The 18,524-nt window shown below is 46.7% G+C and overlaps 1 protein-coding gene across 1 annotated transcript; it reads right to left on the bottom strand.

Annotated features, from left to right (window-relative positions):
- Positions 1-1,031: 1,031 nt before the first annotated feature.
- Positions 1,032-17,935, bottom strand: znf574 (zinc finger protein 574). The gene is given in 8 exon segments (XM_076991168.1): positions 1,032-1,387; positions 1,389-1,559; positions 3,719-4,152; positions 9,077-9,171; positions 11,385-11,862; positions 12,313-13,756; positions 15,697-15,883; positions 16,300-17,935. Coding segments are annotated over 8 exon segments (3,246 nt in total). The 5' UTR covers positions 16,398-17,935; the 3' UTR covers positions 1,032-1,048.
- Positions 17,936-18,524: the final 589 nt, after the last annotated feature.

Below are 18,524 nucleotides of genomic sequence, written 5' to 3'. Positions count from 1 at the left end.
GAGAACTTAGTGGCACGCAGCCATTAAAATAACGCATCCATCACACACACCCCCCACGCGCAGCCACACACCTGGACGCGTGCAGTAGTGCGCGAGCGTAGTGTTGGGTCAGCAGGTTTGCAGCTACCTCAGCACCGCTTCATGGTCATCTCATGGTCATGTATTAATAGAAGTTCTGATATTAAAGTACCACCTTTGAGGATAAACACCCCGGTGACGTCAGGGTGCAGGCGTTTCGCGCCTCGGGACGGAACATCGATTTAAATGTAGCTTACAGCATCGTTTGGTCCATTTCTGATATTTACAAAAGTTATACGAGATTGCTTTCCCCCACCTCCTGAGGTAATGAATGAATGAAATGCTTAAAAATGTTGTCTAAAAGGACTTTGTTGTCTAAAAGGACTTTGTGTCTATCTTTAATGTTGGTTTTGTAGAAAGTACCCTGAAAGCAAATTGACGTTCAATAAAAAAAAGAACATTTCATGTTAAGGACGCCAGTAAAGGACACATGAACAGTATCTGATCACACGAGAGTGTTAATGGGTGTGTTTAAGAAAGCAAAAAGACAAACTGCGAAAGTCATTTTTATTAAAAACACACTACAAATGTTATGAGCCACACATGCCAAAAAGAAACGAAATCTGAAGTGAGAACAGAAATGCCAAAAGTATATACACTGCTCTTAAACACCACTATATTTCTGATTTTATCTCCTTTTTATTTCAAAGTAGTTGATGTGTCCTTGTCCACTATTGCCAGTAAAGACCAAAAAAGTAACTAGGTCTGCACCGCGTCTTAAATTAAGCACCACCCATCACACTTTATCTCACTACTTTTTACACTTAGACTCACACACGCTCCTGTAAGGCTTTGAGTTCAGCTCATTGTCTCCCTCTGTCTCTTCTTTATCTTGGCTTGCTAACCTTAAGCTATCTCCGAGGCCATCCTCACCCCTTTTTTTGCAAATTGCTCCATCTCTCACTGTCTCTTTCTCCCATCTCCATTTGCCACTTCCCATCCCCCTCTCCCTCCCTCCCTCCCTCCCTCTCTACACAGTCTCCTCTATGATGAACTCAATGGTGTGCGGGACCTCCTGACCCTCAACCAGCGATATAGCTGGCATGGCTACAGTTGGCATGCCGACCCCGGGATGGAGGAAGACCACGGAGGGGGCGTGCTGCTCGGTAACCACCGTGCCGTCGTGGAGCAGAGGCATCGCGTGGGCGGAGCCCAACGACGGCGAGGCCGCCTCCTGCACCAGCAGGATGGTCTGCACGGCGGCGCTGTCGTCGTCGGCGACGGGCGGCATGGCGACGGGCTCGCCGGCGTGCTGGCGCATGTGCTTGTCCAGGTTGGGGCGGGAGCGGAAGGCGGTGGGGCAGCGGGGGGCAGGCGTAGGGGCGCTCGCCGCTGTGGACGCGCGCGTGCTCCGTCAGACGGGCCGCCACGCTGAAGCTCTTGCCACACACCCAGCAGGCGAAGGGGCGCTCGCCGCTGTGGATGCGCTCGTGATCCTGCAGGTGCGGGAGCTGGCGGAAACGCTTCCCGCACTGTGTGCACTATAGAACAAAGGAGGGAGGGAGGGAGGGAGGGAGAGAGAGAGAGAGAGAGAGAGAGAGAGAGAGAGAGAGAGAGAGAGAGAGAGAGAGAGAGAGAGAGAGAGAGAGAGAGAGAGAGAGAGAGAGCGAGAGAGACTTTACTGTAGACTAAGTACATTCACAATTTGTCACGTCTCATTGATGTTTCTTTTAAAAATCTCAAATGGTCTTTACTAATGGAATATAACAAATATGATGTAGACGGATGCTTTCACAATGCACTGCTTTGAGTGGAAATGTATTAAGCGTGACAAGCAAAGGGACAAAACGGGGTGCAAAAAGAAAGAAAAAGGAGAGAGGGAGGGGAAAGAAAGAGAGGGCAGGAGAGAAAGAGAACAAACAAGGATTTTGCATCTGAGTAGACTTAGCAGTTGGCACTTAGTACTTAGTGCTGTACTGCCTTTGAAAAATGTCGATGTCAGAATTGAGTCATATTATTTGCAAAATGAGTTCATTTTTTGGCCCCAGTGAGGGCCAAATTAACTACATTGCAAAGAGCCTCAAAGCTGCGACTGTCCCAGACGTAGCTCAGTAAATGTTCCAAGAAAAGAAAAAAAAAAAAAACAACGGTGATTTTTGCACCATGCTGCCACTCCACAGGTAGGAGGTGGTGACTCCATGTCTGGGAGGTGAGACAGATGACGCCCTGAACTAGTGCCAGAGAGCGAGTGTCGCCCTCTGCCAGAGCGACCCAGTCCGACAGACAGAGCGACCCAGTCCGACAGACAGAGCGGAGCAGTCGGAGGGCAGCGGAAAGGAAACTGACCCGATAAACATCCAATGGAAGGTATTTCAAGAAATTATATTTGTTGGATAACATCAGATGTTCAATGGCAGCACAGTGCCACTCACAAAAATAATGTGTCCTCCGTGCTGTGATTGATATCCTAATGTGAATCGCTACCGCTTCGCTGGAAATCAAAGGCTTGTGCTTTTAGACATTTTATGAGAACAAATTTGATGTCAATTAATGACCACGGGAAGAAGAATCGAGTTAGACTAATGGACTCTTGCGGAAATTAGGCAGCAAACTAAAGAACTGTATCAATTTAATATGAATCATTTGCTTGATCTGATATAATAATCCTCTCGACATACACAGAAAGACTTGTAATGTCAGACAGTGCAGCAGAGTGAATGGTAGCTCATTTGGGGTAAGATTGCAGAAAGTTGCCTCATGTAATCACATAACCCTCAGACTTTCGTGAAGCCTACCCAAAATGCATTTTCTGCACAATGTAAATTACGCCTTATTCACAACACACAAGACGCAAAGACCTGCAAAGCCAGAGGTAGGTGGCACCAACAGCCGGGCAACAGTTAGCCCTTCTCCACCAATGAGAAACTGGAACCGCTCCAGTTTAATAAACCTAATTTTGAACGGTTTGATGAGTTTCCACCTAAATAAAGAGATTCTGGAATGCTAAATTGGGTTCCCAGCTGGAACCGAGGAATCGTGGGATCTTCGACGCACGACAACACGGGGGGAGTTGTAGCGCAGCGGCGCTGAACGGGGACGTTTGCCAACGCGTTATGTTGTGCCTGATTGTGTGCCGAGTTACGGGCCAGGAGGATGACTGCGGTGCTGCCGCGATGCTGGAAGCTGTGACCCTTCATCATCTCTGTCCAAAGAGCCCAGAAACGCTCGCAGGGAATCACCTGGTTACTTGGTTTCCAATAAAAACCGGTGCAAACTCAGGCTAGTTATCTGAATAGCAACGAGGTTCTCAGTAGCGCAAACCGGAATTGGTGCCGGATTCTCGTTGCTGGAAAACGACTTTTTAAATAGTTTTGGTAAATCAATTAAAGGCAGACTTTGTAACTAACACTGTTGTAGTGCAATAAATCTTTTACTGTATTAGGCAGATGTTCATTTCTTGATCTACTGCATTTTACAGCTGTATGAAATTTGCACATGAATAAGCCCAATCATTAAAATACATGAGATTTTCCTCTTAAAAGGACAGTGGAAACTACAAACAAGATTGTAAATGAAACTACATAAATGTTTTAATATCCGACGTGCGCTCTGGGGTTCTTGCGATCTCGCAGCTTTTAATTGTACACATGACACAAGACACCAGGAGAGTCCACAGAAACGGGGCGGGGCTTAGGCTCACCTCAAAAGGCCGCTCGTCGGTGTGCGTGCGCATGTGCACGGCGAAGGTGGAGGCGTAGGCGAACTCCTTGGCGCAGTACTCGCAGGCGTAGCGGCGGGGGGCGCTGCGCTTGCCCAGGGCGCCGCGGCAGTGCGACAGGACGTGCTCGGCCAGCGCCGAGCTGGAGGCGAAGCGCCTCCTGCAGGGCGTGAGCGGGCAGCGCAGGGGCGTCTGGCCCGTGTGCGAGAGGCGGTGCAGGTCCAGGCCGTCCTGGGTCACGCAGCGGTGGCCGCACATGTCGCACTCCAGCTGCCCGCCCACGCGGCCCCGCCCGTGGCCCTTGTAGCGGCGGCGTTGGGGCGGAGGTTCGCCCGTGCAGCGCTGCAGGTGGAGGTCCAGCACGGCCTGGTTCAGGAACTGGGAGCCGCACTGGGGGCACGACTTGGGCTCCTTGTCTGCGGGGGGAGGAGGGGAGGAGGTAGGGTGTTAAAACACACACACACACACACACACGTTCTAAACATCTACATGTCCCATGAGAGCACAGGCACACAGACGTGCACAAATACGACAGATATGCACACGTGCACATCACAGATCACTTATTTAGGGACGGCGCGAGTGCGCTACAGCACTACAACCATTAACCCTCATGCCCTCCTCGGGCATTTTTGTACATTTTTTTCAAATTTTTTTTTTCATTTAATTATCATTTTGACTATGTTGCAGCAAGTGGTATGAATTTTTGCAGAAAATCTACTTTTTTATAAAATTTTTGAAATCTAATATTTTTTACTCTTACACGTCATCCATACTTGCTCGATGCATTTTGCACCCTCTGGACACCTTCGTGGCAAAAATGTACACGCACCAAAAAACTGCTCTTAAATCATAATACATCAATATTTTATCTTGCTTTTTTTTTCATAAATCACTTAATCAATTTCAGACCTACTCAAAACTACCAAACATGAAATTATTTTCAGGATTTTAACCCTTTAAATGACAGTTAAATTATTTGAAGTATTGCAATTTTTTTGGAAAAAAACACAAAAAATTGATTATTTTCCATAAAACAAACAGTAGACAGATGGGGCATTGGTGGTAATTAGAGTCTTAGATATGGCAAAGATTAGTAACAAAATTGTTTTGATTGCATTATTATTTTTTATGTAGTGCCAGATTTCATATTTTGCACCCTTTGGACACCTTTGTGGCAAAAATGTACATGCACAAAATCAGCAATAAAATCCTCATATGTCAACATTTTTTTTTTGCTTTTTTTTCATAAATCACTTAATCTACTTCAGCCCTGATCAAAATGATCAAATATTCAATCATTTCCAGAATTTTAACCTTTTAAATGACAGTTTAATTACATGAATGATTAATTATTTGTTTAAAAAACCCACAAAAATTGAATTATTTTCCATATAATAAATACTAGATGGATGGGACATTGGTGGAAATTAGAGTCTTGGATATATCAAAGATTAGCAAAAAAATAGATTTTATTGCATTATCAATTTTTATGTAGTGCCACATATTCCCTCTGAACACCTTCGTGGTCAAAAATGCCCCATTGACTTCCATTGAAACCACGTTTTTTGATCTCACTGCAGTTATAGTATAAAACCATGCATTTTGAAATGTCAGTATTTCATTTTGAAGAAAAGTAGTGAAATTTGACATTTTTACTATATTCCATTGGATTCAGCCATTTTTCCATTTTAGGCTGATGAATGAAATTCTTGTAATTTTGCCAGTTATATTATGGAGTCATGTGACTAACAGGGAAACCCCAAGTGTGTGTGTGTGTGTGTGTGTGTGTGTGTGTCAAGTCAAGTCAAAGTTTATTTGTATAGCGCTTTTAACAACTCAAGTTGTCGCAAAGCAGCTTTACAGGATTTACAAGGTTAACAATACTATGGGTCCAGAACCCTAATGAGCAAGCCAAAGGCGACAGTGGCGAGGAAAAACTCCCTATGATGGTGGGGAATAGGAAGAAACCTCGGGAGAACCAAGACTCAAAAGGGAACCCATCCTCCATTGGGCGGCCCGTTAACACACAAATACACAAGTCACACATAATTCACACAATCAGACTAGGTAAAAGGTAGAATTGAAAGTTCTGGGTTTTGATATTGTCACTGTAAATGTCTGTTGATGAATGCCAGGCTTTCATTCCGTGTTGGAGCAGTGATGCTGGTATTGTAGGCTCCGACTGCAGTGTTACTCCCCAGGTGAACCCCGGTATCAGCACATCCACCGGCAGCCAGACCATCCCCCAGGTGTGTGTGTGCGTGTGTGTGTGTGTGCGTGTTCAGTTTAGAAAGAAAGAAGGAATTGAAGAAAGAAAGAACACTTTTGTTGTAATTGTTATTGCTGTCACAAATGTACAATGGAATTAGAACTCTGAATTTCACTATAACCCCTAACCATAACACAACAATACACACATATGGAACAAGAGGCAGCCATGTAAGGTGCCTGGAGAGCCTTTGCTCAAGGGCCCATAGTGGTCCTAATGAGGGTGGGGTACAGATGGGGGCTGACTTCTCTAACATCTGGACCAACTTTGAGTTTAGCTACTAAAAGTTTAGTTTAGTTAATTTCAAGCAGACCAGCAGGCACTGCAGCATGTGACCTGGTGCTCTCTACAAATACACATGTTACACTTGGTGCAGGTGGTAGAGGACCTCTTCTTTAGGCCTGTGCACAACCAGCACACACCTCTCTTTCTGGTGGCAGTAGTGCCAATTATCAGTTATATATCAGTATATATAAAGAAGAGGACAAGAGGCCACCGGGCGGTCCACCTCCTACAGCTGTAGGAGGCGGACCGCCCGGTGACCTCTTGTCCTCTTCTTTAATTGCATCGATATCTCTGCCTTCAATGCTTTTGTGCTGTTCACTTCTGTGGATCCCTCGTGAAACCAGAAAAGAACATACAGACGGAGGCTGTTCTTAGAGGAGCTGGGGAAATCCATGGTGTCCTCAGAGATTGCGCGGAGACGGCACCCTCCACGTACAGCAGCTGCTGCTGCCATGGTGATGGATTTGCAGGCCCCTGTTGCTTCTCATACAGAAACAACTGATATAGCCATTGGCACTACTGCCACCAGAAAGAGAGGTGTGTGCTGGTTGTGCACAGGCCTAAAGAAGAGGTCCTCTACCACCTGCACCAAGTGTAACATGTGTATTTGTAGAGAGCACCAGGTCACATGCTGCAGTGCCTGCTGGTCTGCTTGAAATTAACTAAACTAAACTTTTAGTAGCTAAACTCAAAGTTGGTCCAGAGGTTAGAGAAGTCAGCCCCCATCTGTACCCCACCCTCATTAGGACCACTATGGGCCCTTGAGCAAAGGCTCTCCAGGCACCTTACATGGCTGCCTCTTGTTCCATATGTGTGTATTGTTGTGTTATGGTTAGAGGTTATAGTGAAATTCAGAGTTCTAATTCCATTGTACATTTGTGACAGCAATAACAATTACAACAAAAGTGTTCTTTCTTTCTTCAATTCCTTCTTTCTTTCTAAACTGAACACACACACACACACACACTTGGGGTTTCCCTGTTAGTCACATGACTCCATAATATAACTGGCAAAATTACAAGAATTTCATTCATCAGCCTAAAATGGAAAAATGGCTGAATCCAATGGAATATAGTAAAAATGTCAAATTTCACTACTTTTCTTCAAAATGAAATACTGACATTTCAAAATGCATGGTTTTATACTGTAACTGCAGTGAGATCAAAAAACGTGGTTTCAATGGAAGTCAATGGGGCATTTTTGACCACGAAGGTGTTCAGAGGGAATATGTGGCACTACATAAAAATTGATAATGCAATAAAATCTATTTTTTTGCTAATCTTTGATATATCCAAGACTCTAATTTCCACCAATGTCCCATCCATCTAGTATTTATTATATGGAAAATAATTCAATTTTTGTGGGTTTTTTAAACAAATAATTAATCATTCATGTAATTAAACTGTCATTTAAAAGGTTAAAATTCTGGAAATGATTGAATATTTGATCATTTTGATCAGGGCTGAAGTAGATTAAGTGATTTATGAAAAAAAAGCAAAAAAAAAATGTTGACATATGAGGATTTTATTGCTGATTTTGTGCATGTACATTTTTGCCACAAAGGTGTCCAAAGGGTGCAAAATATGAAATCTGGCACTACATAAAAAATAATAATGCAATCAAAACAATTTTGTTACTAATCTTTGCCATATCTAAGACTCTAATTACCACCAATGCCCCATCTGTCTACTGTTTGTTTTATGGAAAATAATCAATTTTTTGTGTTTTTTTTCCAAAAAAATTGCAATACTTCAAATAATTTAACTGTCATTTAAAGGGTTAAAATCCTGAAAATAATTTCATGTTTGGTAGTTTTGAGTAGGTCTGAAATTGATTAAGTGATTTATGAAAAAAAAAGCAAGATAAAATATTGATGTATTATGATTTAAGAGCAGTTTTTTGGTGCGTGTACATTTTTGCCACGAAGGTGTCCAGAGGGTGCAAAATTTGAGGAGGGCATGAGGGTTAACACACCTACACACCTCATCAAGAGGACAAACCCACACACACCAAACACAAAAACACTTCTCATCTAGGAAATGGGAAGAGATGAGGGAGGGACACTCTGATCCGGGGGGGGAGGGGTAGACTGGTGGCGCTAACGCCCTGCCTTATCTGGAGAGGTGAGGCGAGGTGAACGCCACGCTCAGGTCAGGCCCTGCTGCAGCTGCAGCCCTGCAGGCGCGTACAGCTCCAACCGGCCGCCCGGCTCACATTACACCACCCGACTGCTGCCTCTCACCTCCCCTTACACCAATTAACACCATCTTCTCACGTCCTCTTCCAAACACACACCCAGACAAACCCCCCCCCCCCCCCCCCCCCCCCCCCCCCCCCTCACACACACAGGAGCGGCTGGTATTAGACAGACTCTAAAGTGACTCATCAGCAGCTGGGCTTATCAATACGTGCACCTAATCAATGTGACCTTTAACCTCATCTGTTTATTCCTGCCTGAGCAAAAGATCAATGAGAGCACATTCATCTAATGATTCTGCAGATGCAAGTAAGTGCACGTGCGTGTGTGTGTGTGTGTGTGTGTGTGTGTGTGTGTGTGTGTGTGTGTGAGAGACACGCGACTCGCACATAACAACCAAGCGTGCACACATATGGCCGAGACTCCAGCCAAACAGGATCATACGCGTTTCTTCCCTTGGAACACATTTATTGCGCCCAGTGTGTGTTCACGCGTGCGTTTGTGTACGGGCGCGTCCACGCGCGTGCGGCTTCGCGAGCAAAGCCAAGCCCCATTGAGAGGCGTGTCTCGCGGGTTGACCTCTGACCTTGGTGGATGAGGGAGTGCAGGTCGAGCTCTTTGCGCCGCTTGAATGCCTGGCCACACGTGCTGCACGGGAACGGATGACTGGTGTGCAGAAGCCTGGAAGGCAAACGCAACACAAGCGTCCATGATAGTGAGACGCACGAGGGTCGATGCACCGTATTATTGAACACTGCCATCATTTAAATCGGTTACAATATTAAGCAAATTATTGTGCTGTTGCTTTCTGTCACATACCATTACCACATCACCGTTATTTACTCATCACCGTTATTTACCCATTCCCCGTGTACATGCAGTCTAACCAACCTTTAAACACGTACAGAAATAGAAAATACTCTACTTACACAAACACGACCAATTAATTCAATTTTCTAAATGCATTACAACAGATTTTAAGAAGGGTTCCAATGTATCAGTTTGCTAATATTTTAGTTTCAAACCCAATAAAAATGGAGGACTTGTTTGGATGTTAACAAACAAATTGTGTTACATAAAATTCAATTGCAAGTTCTCCAACAGTGCAGTTGAGAATACAAACAATATGTTTTTGATGTTCTCAGCCCCTATAAAGTCAATCGGACGATAACTGTAGCAGCAGTTTCATGTCTGAACAAGTCTGGGAGCCCTCCCGCCATTGGAGGGTTTTTCAACACAATCAATACCCCCAAACCCAACAAAGCGAACGTCACACAGCGTGGGCTGCTCAGTGATAACGGGCGGGACCACCTTCTACTGTGGCGTTTTATGACCGAATCGCTTTATTTTGGTTCTGATCTGTAGTGAAAGTGAACCGTCTCTATAAAGAGCGGATCCCTCCCCACCAGAACGGCCAGGTGTGGTGCAGCCCGGTCATCTCTCTTAAAAGGAGCACGCATTAAAAAGTGGAACAGGGAGCAAAGAACTATTAGAGATAAATAACAGTGGTAGAGGGGTAGTAGCGTCAGCCCAGGCCTCCCGTTAGCACCGACACCCAGGATCTCACCCTTACGGTGATGACTCAATATTCCAGACAGGCAGACATGTTTCTTTTTTTAACCACAACTAAAACTTCAGACATTTCCCACAGGGAACAGAATAGTATTCACAATTTGTTGGACGTCTGATATCGTCTCATACAGATATGAAAAACCTCTGCTGTTGTTTTTATACGTTACGTATGCGATTAGGACCAACGTCCTCTCTGCTTTGTTTGGGCCCCATCATGCTTCACTGCACATGGGAACATCCTGCACATCTGAGCGTTCGCTCGTGCTGCGTATAGTAATGTGCTCTGAGGGCTTTTAACACGCGTGACGGAAAAAACACCATGATCACACGTCCAGCACATCGGGTGCCTCCCCCGTCCAGACCACAGGATAACCGACCACAGCCTGCCCAAGGCTCCCGAGGCCTGATCGACAGCCTGGTGGTGCGGTTTGATGAAATCATGCCTGGTAACGAGGGCGGACAGGAAGCGGTTTGGTCAGTAGGCTCTCGTTTGGTCATTCTTCATTGATTGGTCAGAGTAGGTGCCACTCAGCTGCGAGGGTTTTGACTCATACCAGATCCTGGGAGCACATTACGCCCATTCTGGAACATCTTCACTGGCTCCCTGTCCAGTATCGTATTCAGTACAAGGTCATTGTGCTGGTGTTTAAATCTCTGCATGGCTGTGCACCATCCTACCTCAGTAGTCTCCTTCAAACATACTCTCCAGTACGCACTTTGCGCTCGTCAGAGTTGCACTTGCTCAAAGTTCCTACCAGTAAGTTGCGCACTATTGGTGATAGGGCCTTTAGTGTGGCTGGGTCGAAGTTATGGAACAGTCTGCCGCTTGAGTTACGTGCTTGCCCATCTATCACTACATTCAAGGCACATCTAAAAACCCATCTTTTTCAGTTGGCTTATGGCTGAGCCCTTATTGTTTTTTTTTTTGTTGTATTTTTGTATTGTATTTTAACGTTAAAATAGTATTTTAGCATTCTTATATTTTCCTTCTATTGTTCGCTTTTATTGTGCAGTGTCCTTGGGTGTATTGAAAGGCGCTTACTAAATAAAATGTTATTATTATTATTATTATAATATTTGGACTACAGACAGGGGCGTTACAACATTAGTCCACATAAGTCAAAGTCTCTGACTGAAGTGTTGCTCACTATAAACTCCTTTACTGGATAATCAAAGTAAAGCGTGTGATGGAGCATCTGACAATGTAATATTGCGGAGAATTGTACATAGTTAGCATACCTTAGTTTTTAGTCTTAGATCTTTAGTAAACTAAGATCTTTGGCGTGTTTTAGGTACCTGTCCCCCCCCCCCCGTGTACGCACCTGTGGGTCTGCAGCTGGGAGTCCAGCTTGAAGCTGGCCGGGCAGTCGGGGCAAACGTGCAAGCGGCCGTCCCCCAGCGAGTGGCCCCGCCCCTTGCCCCGCCCACCGCCCCGCCTCTCCGACGTGCCCTCGTCGTGCGTGAGCATGTGGCGCTTGAGCGAGGTGGCCTGGTAGAAGGCGCGGGCGCAGACGGGGCAGGAGAAGGCCCGCGCCCCGCCGTGCGTCAGGCCGTGACGCAGAAGGCTGGCGGGGGACGGGAAGCTCTTGTGGCACACGTGGCAGCTGAAGAGCTTCTCGCCCGTGTGCTGGAAGACGTGCTCGCGCAGGAGACCGCGACGCGTGAAGCCCCGCCCGCAGTGCGGGCACTCGTGGGGGAGCGGAGTGCGTGACCAGTCACGGCTCAGCTTGGCCGGGGCCTCCATCGCGGGGTCAGGGGGCGGAGCCGAGGGCTCGGCCGACGTCACCACCCGCGCGGGTTCTGAGGTGGAAGGTTGAAGACTCAGAGACTTGTGGACTCAGACAAGGCTTTCATGTAACATGGTTTGTTTGTAGTCAGTATACATACGCTTCATAGAAATCTTTTAGCAATTTCAAGCAATTTATAGTCTAAATCAAGAAGCAAACCTATTTCTTTGATTTACACAGGGTATAAGCAGCCATTTTAAAAGCTCTGGTGTCCAACTTGAAAATAACTGAACTGAAGTGTAAAATACTGAAGTGTAAAATACTGAAGTGTAATGTATCTACATTTTGAAGGGGGTGCAGTGTACCAGAGCTACATTTTCCCAGATAACATCTTATTCAATGATCTCTGTCCATTTCTCAAAATCCAATAACCATTTTCAACGGTTCACATTCTAACATAATTCTTAAAAAGCGGACATGGTGGTTTAAGCGTGCCGAGAGTGTGGATTAAACAGGCACTGACCTGCTCGCCTTAGCAGTATGATGTCTCTCTGTTTGGCCGGAGAGGTGAGCGCGGAGTTCAGCCTGGCTGAGGGGAAAGACTGCAGCCCTGCGGAAGAGTTACCGCGGTGCTGTCTGCGGTGGTACAGGTACTGAGTAGTGCTCATAAACTCCTGCCCGCACTCCTCGCATGTGTGCAGCGCCCCCGCCAGGCCGTGCTCGGTAGTGCGGTGCCGTGCCAGCTCGAGCTCGGCTGTGAAGGAGGAACCGCACTGACTGCAAAGGAAACTGGGGCTTGAGGAGGAGCCCGTGTCGGACGCCTCCGCCTCCACCAGGGCATCTACTTGGGCCTCCACCTGCGCCACCACCTGCTCCAGCCCCACCTCCTCGCCACCATCGAGCCGCTCGTCTTCGCCCGCTTCCTGCTCCGCCTCGGCGTCCGTCCGTTCCTCGCACTGAGCCTCCACCTCTTCGGTCTTCTCCACTTCCATGCTCTCCACCCCCTCCACCTCCACCTCGACGCCCTCCTCGACTTCCTGCCCGTCCTGCTGGGCCTCGTCCAGCTCCACCTCAACCTGAGCGACGGGCACCACCTCGGGCAGCGCCTCCAGGCCGGCGAGCTCCATCAGGCTCTGGCCTTCGCCGGCGGTGGCGAGCAGCAGCAGGCCCTCCCCGGGGGCCTCCAGCAGGGCGGTGGAGAGCTGGGTCACGGGCGAGGCCGTCTCGCGCTGCCCGGCCTCCACCTGGGCGCGGTGCTGCTTGCGGTGGTAGAGGAAGAGGGTGGTGTTGATGAAGCCCTCGCCGCACACGCCGCAGCGGTGGATGGCGTCCCGCAGGCCGTGCGCCGTCTTGCGGTGCGCCATCAGCTCGGCCACCAGGCAGAAGCACTGGCCGCACTCTATGCACAGGAGGCTGGAGAGAAGCTTCGCCTTCTTCTGCCCGCGCCTCTTCACCGGGGGGCTCTGCTCGTCCGAGGGATCGCGCTCGAGCTCGCCGTCAGCCGCCGAACTCGGCAGCAAAGGGTCGGCCGTGATGACGCCTTCTGGATCTTTCTCCATCAGCGGTGCGTGCGCCTCCACGGAGGCGTCCACGCCCACTTCTGACTCGCCCCACTCCCCTTGCTCCACCTCGGCTGCGGGGGCCTGCAGCGTCAGTGCAGCGACTGTCTCCATGTGCTCCGCCCCTTGCTCCATCTCCTGCACCACCTCTTGCTCCACCCCCGGGTCGGGTTCCTGGCAGCAGCCCATCTTACGGTGCTGCTGCCACAGGGAGAGCGCGTCAAAGAGGAGTTCGCAGTCGGCGCACTGGTAGAGGACACGCGGGGTGTCGGAGGAGGGCAAGACCTTCCTCTGGTCCTGTGTGGGAGAAAGACCCGCCTCCATCTGGATAAGGCCCGCCCCCACCTGAGCCAGGTCCGCCTCCACCTGGCATTGCACCTGAGCGGCAGACAGTGACTGAGCCGTCAACTGCAGAACAGAGAACGAAAGGACACAGGGGACCATTAGATGTGTACACTTTACGAATTCCCAAAACCCTTTCCTACAAGACAACCATGGTCACCGGAACACTCAAGAACATTTAAGAACAGAAAAGTAATACGGCTTCTCAAAACCCCCAAGTTGTTTTTCAACCCCCCTACACCATTCCCAATAAATAATATCATTTTGTATTACATTGTGATGCTAAAAAAAAAACATTATGGCTTATCCCTGTAAAGAGCACCGAAGCCCCGCCTAGTGCACTCCAGGGTGAAAATCACTCCTTTGTGCCTGTCGGAAGGGATTTCTTCACGCTGAGAGCGCCTAGGTGCTGCTCACTTTAATTCCGACACAGTTTAAAGGCCAACCTCAAACACCGTCGTTCTCCTCACTGCCACCGCAGCGCTCAAATACAGCAGCCTGAAAAGGCTCCCGGTGTGTGTGGCGCATTGTCGCCGCCCGCCCAAAGGGCGCTCGATCACGGCCTCCGCCACCACACACTCACCGCAGCTGGCTGCTCCCTGTCTTTAAGAAGGGCCAGACGGGGGTGGACAGGGCGTGTAGAGGGGGGGGGTGGACAGGGCGTGTTGTGGTAATCCAGTGAAAAAGCCAGCGACAGCCTCAGTTTCTGATAAAGACGAACACTGTTCGTGTGTTGTGCCCACAAGTTTTTTAAAAAAGCTTCTTTTTCATCCTACGACCTGATGAATGCGAGTTCCCAAACAAGCTTCTGATTATCCTTGAAGTAATAAGCTCAAACTTTTAAAATATATCGACATATGCACCAGCCACATCTGCTGTGCATGTTGTAAATGACACAGATGGTGACTAAAGACTGAGATACAATGTATCTGTTGCCACGCATGATGTGTCAGTAATTGCATACATTACTGGTCAACTTATGTTGCCCTGACCACTGTTGAAATGTGTAAAATTGCTAATCCCAATTTAATGATAAATCACTCTAAATTAGCATCATGCCTTAAATGATGTTGTTTCATTTCAGCTAGGCAATCTCTCACAGTCTTAGAATATCCCAGACTGGGTATTATTTTGCCATCACCACTGAGGAAGTGGTCACCTGACCAAGCAGTACAGTCACAGCTACACACTGGTGCTGTACACCACCATGGTGCCATTCATACAGCAGATGGGGTGGGTGCTCTAGTTTTTAAATGGCTGAATAGAAACAAAAACACGACCAACAAATAATTGCTCTGATCAGATACTAATTGTCACTCATTTAGGGAAAACAATTTTCTGAGATGTTTGTCCATGTAAGGATACAAAGGGGGATTTTCAAGGGTGTAATTTTTCTACTAATTTGAAGAGGAAAATTTGAAGTATACAAAGCCCTGAATTGCTATTTTATATTTCAATTTACAACTCAGAAATCTTCCAGCTTACAAGCCACACTTCCAATATCGAGCCTAATTCAGATAATTACTGCTATGCGTTCAAGTACTATTTGGAGAGAAAATCTGATTCAATTAAACAGAGGCTTTCACTGGTATCGGATGCAATTACCTCTGGGGGGAAAAATGTTGCCTGAAGCTACAAAGCACTGCAGCACTGCAGCAGCAGAGTTCAAACGAGTACAGTCAGACATCGGGAAAAGACGAGGATCAGACTAACGACCAGCCATAACTTTCCTGGGAATCGCTGGACACCCCCAGACAAAAGTAGCAATTTAGGGGATTACGCACCTAATCGTTATTTGGATATGCTTTTATGGAACTCTTTTGTGACTGGTATTAAGCAATCTAATGTCTAATGCAATATTATACAGACTACCCAATAGAATTGTATTTGAATAAAAAGCAAAGACAAAAAAACCCAATTTGTCATTGTGATTTATGGTGTCTGTGTGTGTGTGTGTGTGTGTGTGTGTGTGAGAGAGAGAGAGAGAGAGAGAAGGCTGGTCGTACCTGCGGGAGACCGGCAGCTAGCGCCGCAGCCTCCACAGGAGTGGTGGTGGTGGTGAGGGCCGGGCTGCTCTCAGCCGTGCACGACAGCTGATGGGTGAGCACTTCCTCCAGGGTGGGGAACTCGCGGTAACAGGGAAAACACATGTACACCGAGGAGCTCTCCATCATCTGCACGAGCGCTGGAGCGCTGGAGATGACACAGGATAAAATAAAGTATCTCAATATATCGGTCAGCTAGGAGAAGACACGTCGTCTTCTGATCAGATATATTTTTTCTATACAAACATGTACATACTCTGCAATCGGTGATTGTGTTTGTATGTAATATATAATATACACACACTATGTACTATAACGCTAGCCTCAGGTGTACTCATTCTGTAAGTGTTTTAATACTGCCGTTAAAGAACTGGAGGTGATAAAAATTGAAGCACAGTTGTAAACCTAGTTTCAAGAGAAATGCGTTTTGGACACATTATAATTCTTTAATAGTTTTGAATAAGGCATTTATATACAAACATACATTATAAATTTCAAAGTTTACTTTATTACTCTGCAAACCCATCTAAGAACAAAACAAACTGCTTCATGTATGTGACATACTGATTAACTGAATGACTTTCGTTGGCGACTTTCTCAGCAAAACTACTAATTAAACACAAAGTTGATGGTTCTGTAAGTGCACAAACGAAGTAAATCATTAGCGAAAAAAAAAATCGATTTCCTTCAGGCAGCCTAAAACCTTGTTCTCAACTACGCAACAGCGCCCTCTTCAGTATAGTGAGATATAGCCAAGATTTGCACCAGCCAATATGTGAAATATGAAAATGTGCCATATTTATTGTCAATTGTGATTTTTCACCGCATTTACCCATCTGTGCAATTAGAACACACACTAGGTGATTACTAGGGGGCTGTGATGCATACATGCCCAGAGTGGTAGGCAGCCCTAGCCCAGCACCCGGGGAGCAGTTGGGGTTAGGTGCCTTGCTCAAGGGCACCTCAGTCATGGCCTCAGGCTCAGGGAATCGAACCCACGACCCTCCGGTCACAAGACCAGTTCCCTACCACCAGACCATGACTGTACAATATGTTCATCTTCTTAAAGTATGAACGGAACTATTTACCTTGGGATTTACATTTTGTGAGCTTGAGGTCTTTAAGTTACTTTCTATCTTTAAAATTACTTTAAATCAAAAACCTGCATTGAGGTACCAGGACCAAAAGTACCTCTCCCCTTCATCATGTCTAAATCTCAACATGAAAGACAAAATACGGATCTCTACTGATTTTCAAAGGAGACCTACAGTCAGGGGAGATCTAAATACTACAATTTTTTTCCAATCTGAGGCGAGCCTACAGTATTGAGACAGCCTGTATTCAGGTGGTCCTACATCTCACGTTTTCCTCATGCCGCAGACGTTGTGATAACCCCTAGTAAAAACTCACAACTCAACACCGTTGTGGCCCAAGGCTCTATAACATAAGGGGTTGCACTTGTTTACACGGGTGTTACAAGTTGACACGGGTGTTACAAGTTGACACGGGTGTTACAAGTTGACACGGGTGTTACAAGTTGACACGGGTGTTACAAGTCCTGCTCCTGTACGTTTTGGGATTTAATTGCTCAAAACCGCATTATGCTCTTCTCTGTTCGGACTGTTTAACCAAGTTTCTCCACAGGGTCTACAGCTACACCTTTTTCAGTCCCGGTGTTTTTGTAACGACAGGCCATACCACACTTAAAGTAATGGACACCGGCCGTGGCACAGTCTGGGGAAGCAGAACTAAACCCCACAGCTCGGTCAGTCCTGTCAGCGCCTGTGGCGGACACTGCTGCACCGTGCTAACGGCGTTAGCCAACAAGCTAACGTCGGTGTCAGCAGTAGCAAAAGTGCTAACGCAGACTGCTAACTAGCTAGCATTTAGAGTGTGACTCTTTTCTCAAACTGGGGTGGTGTGTAGCCGTATAAATTATTTAAATTTGGATTCCGACAGTTTTTTTGGTGATTATTATCCTTGCGAGGCGCAGCCGCTGTGCGTCGAGTCGCTCTAAAACACTTGACAACAGCTGCACGAGCGTCGAGAAACCGCCGAAGAAGGGCGGCGCGCGCTTCTTCGGTGGTGATAACGGCTCCCTCGACATAGTGAACGGCGAACGTCTCCCCCAGTTGAAACTCCGAGACGCCGAAATTAAAACGGAAATACAATTACATTACCTCGAAGCGTAGATTATTTATTAAAGCTCAAAACTCACCGAATGCACTCCTGCTTGTTGGTACCAGAAATGTTATTTCTAACGTTTCAACAAAAATCGACGTGATTGGTCTACAGTGCCTCTCCTTTCCACCAATAGAATTCCGCTTAGCTGCAGAAGTTAACTTACGCCGTGCGTCAGGGTCACTACTGATTGCTCTCTGGTAGCTGCAAGGTCAGTGCGTGTATCTGTCAAACAAGCAGCGTTTGGGTGTCGTCTGTAAGAATTGAGAAGTGCTTTGTAGTTACCTTCGAAAAGAAGGGATTTGTCTTTAAACCGCAAAAATTGTAAGACATAAGAATTGTCAAGGCTTAAATATGCGCCCAAGTCTTTATTTGTCCAACCGAATTTGTAAGACAGTTAATAGCTCTTATCTGGAAAAACAAAACTCACTGCCCCTACTCTCACCAGCACTTTCAAGATAACCTGGCTCAATTATTAAAAACCAAATTCACTGTGTAATTGTATACTTTGTCATATCTTTTTTTTTTTAAAGGAAGTCTTATGTTTGCATTGTGTAATTTTGAAATTGATAAACTTCCTTCCTAAAATTAAAATTGTCCAGTTTTCA

Source organism: Brachyhypopomus gauderio, unplaced genomic scaffold (assembly GCF_052324685.1).
Source record: "Brachyhypopomus gauderio isolate BG-103 unplaced genomic scaffold, BGAUD_0.2 sc81, whole genome shotgun sequence".
Taxonomy (NCBI): domain Eukaryota; kingdom Metazoa; phylum Chordata; class Actinopteri; order Gymnotiformes; family Hypopomidae; genus Brachyhypopomus; species Brachyhypopomus gauderio.
The sequence above is the reverse complement of the archived record's forward strand: the minus strand, read 5'-3'. Positions and strand labels throughout refer to the sequence as shown.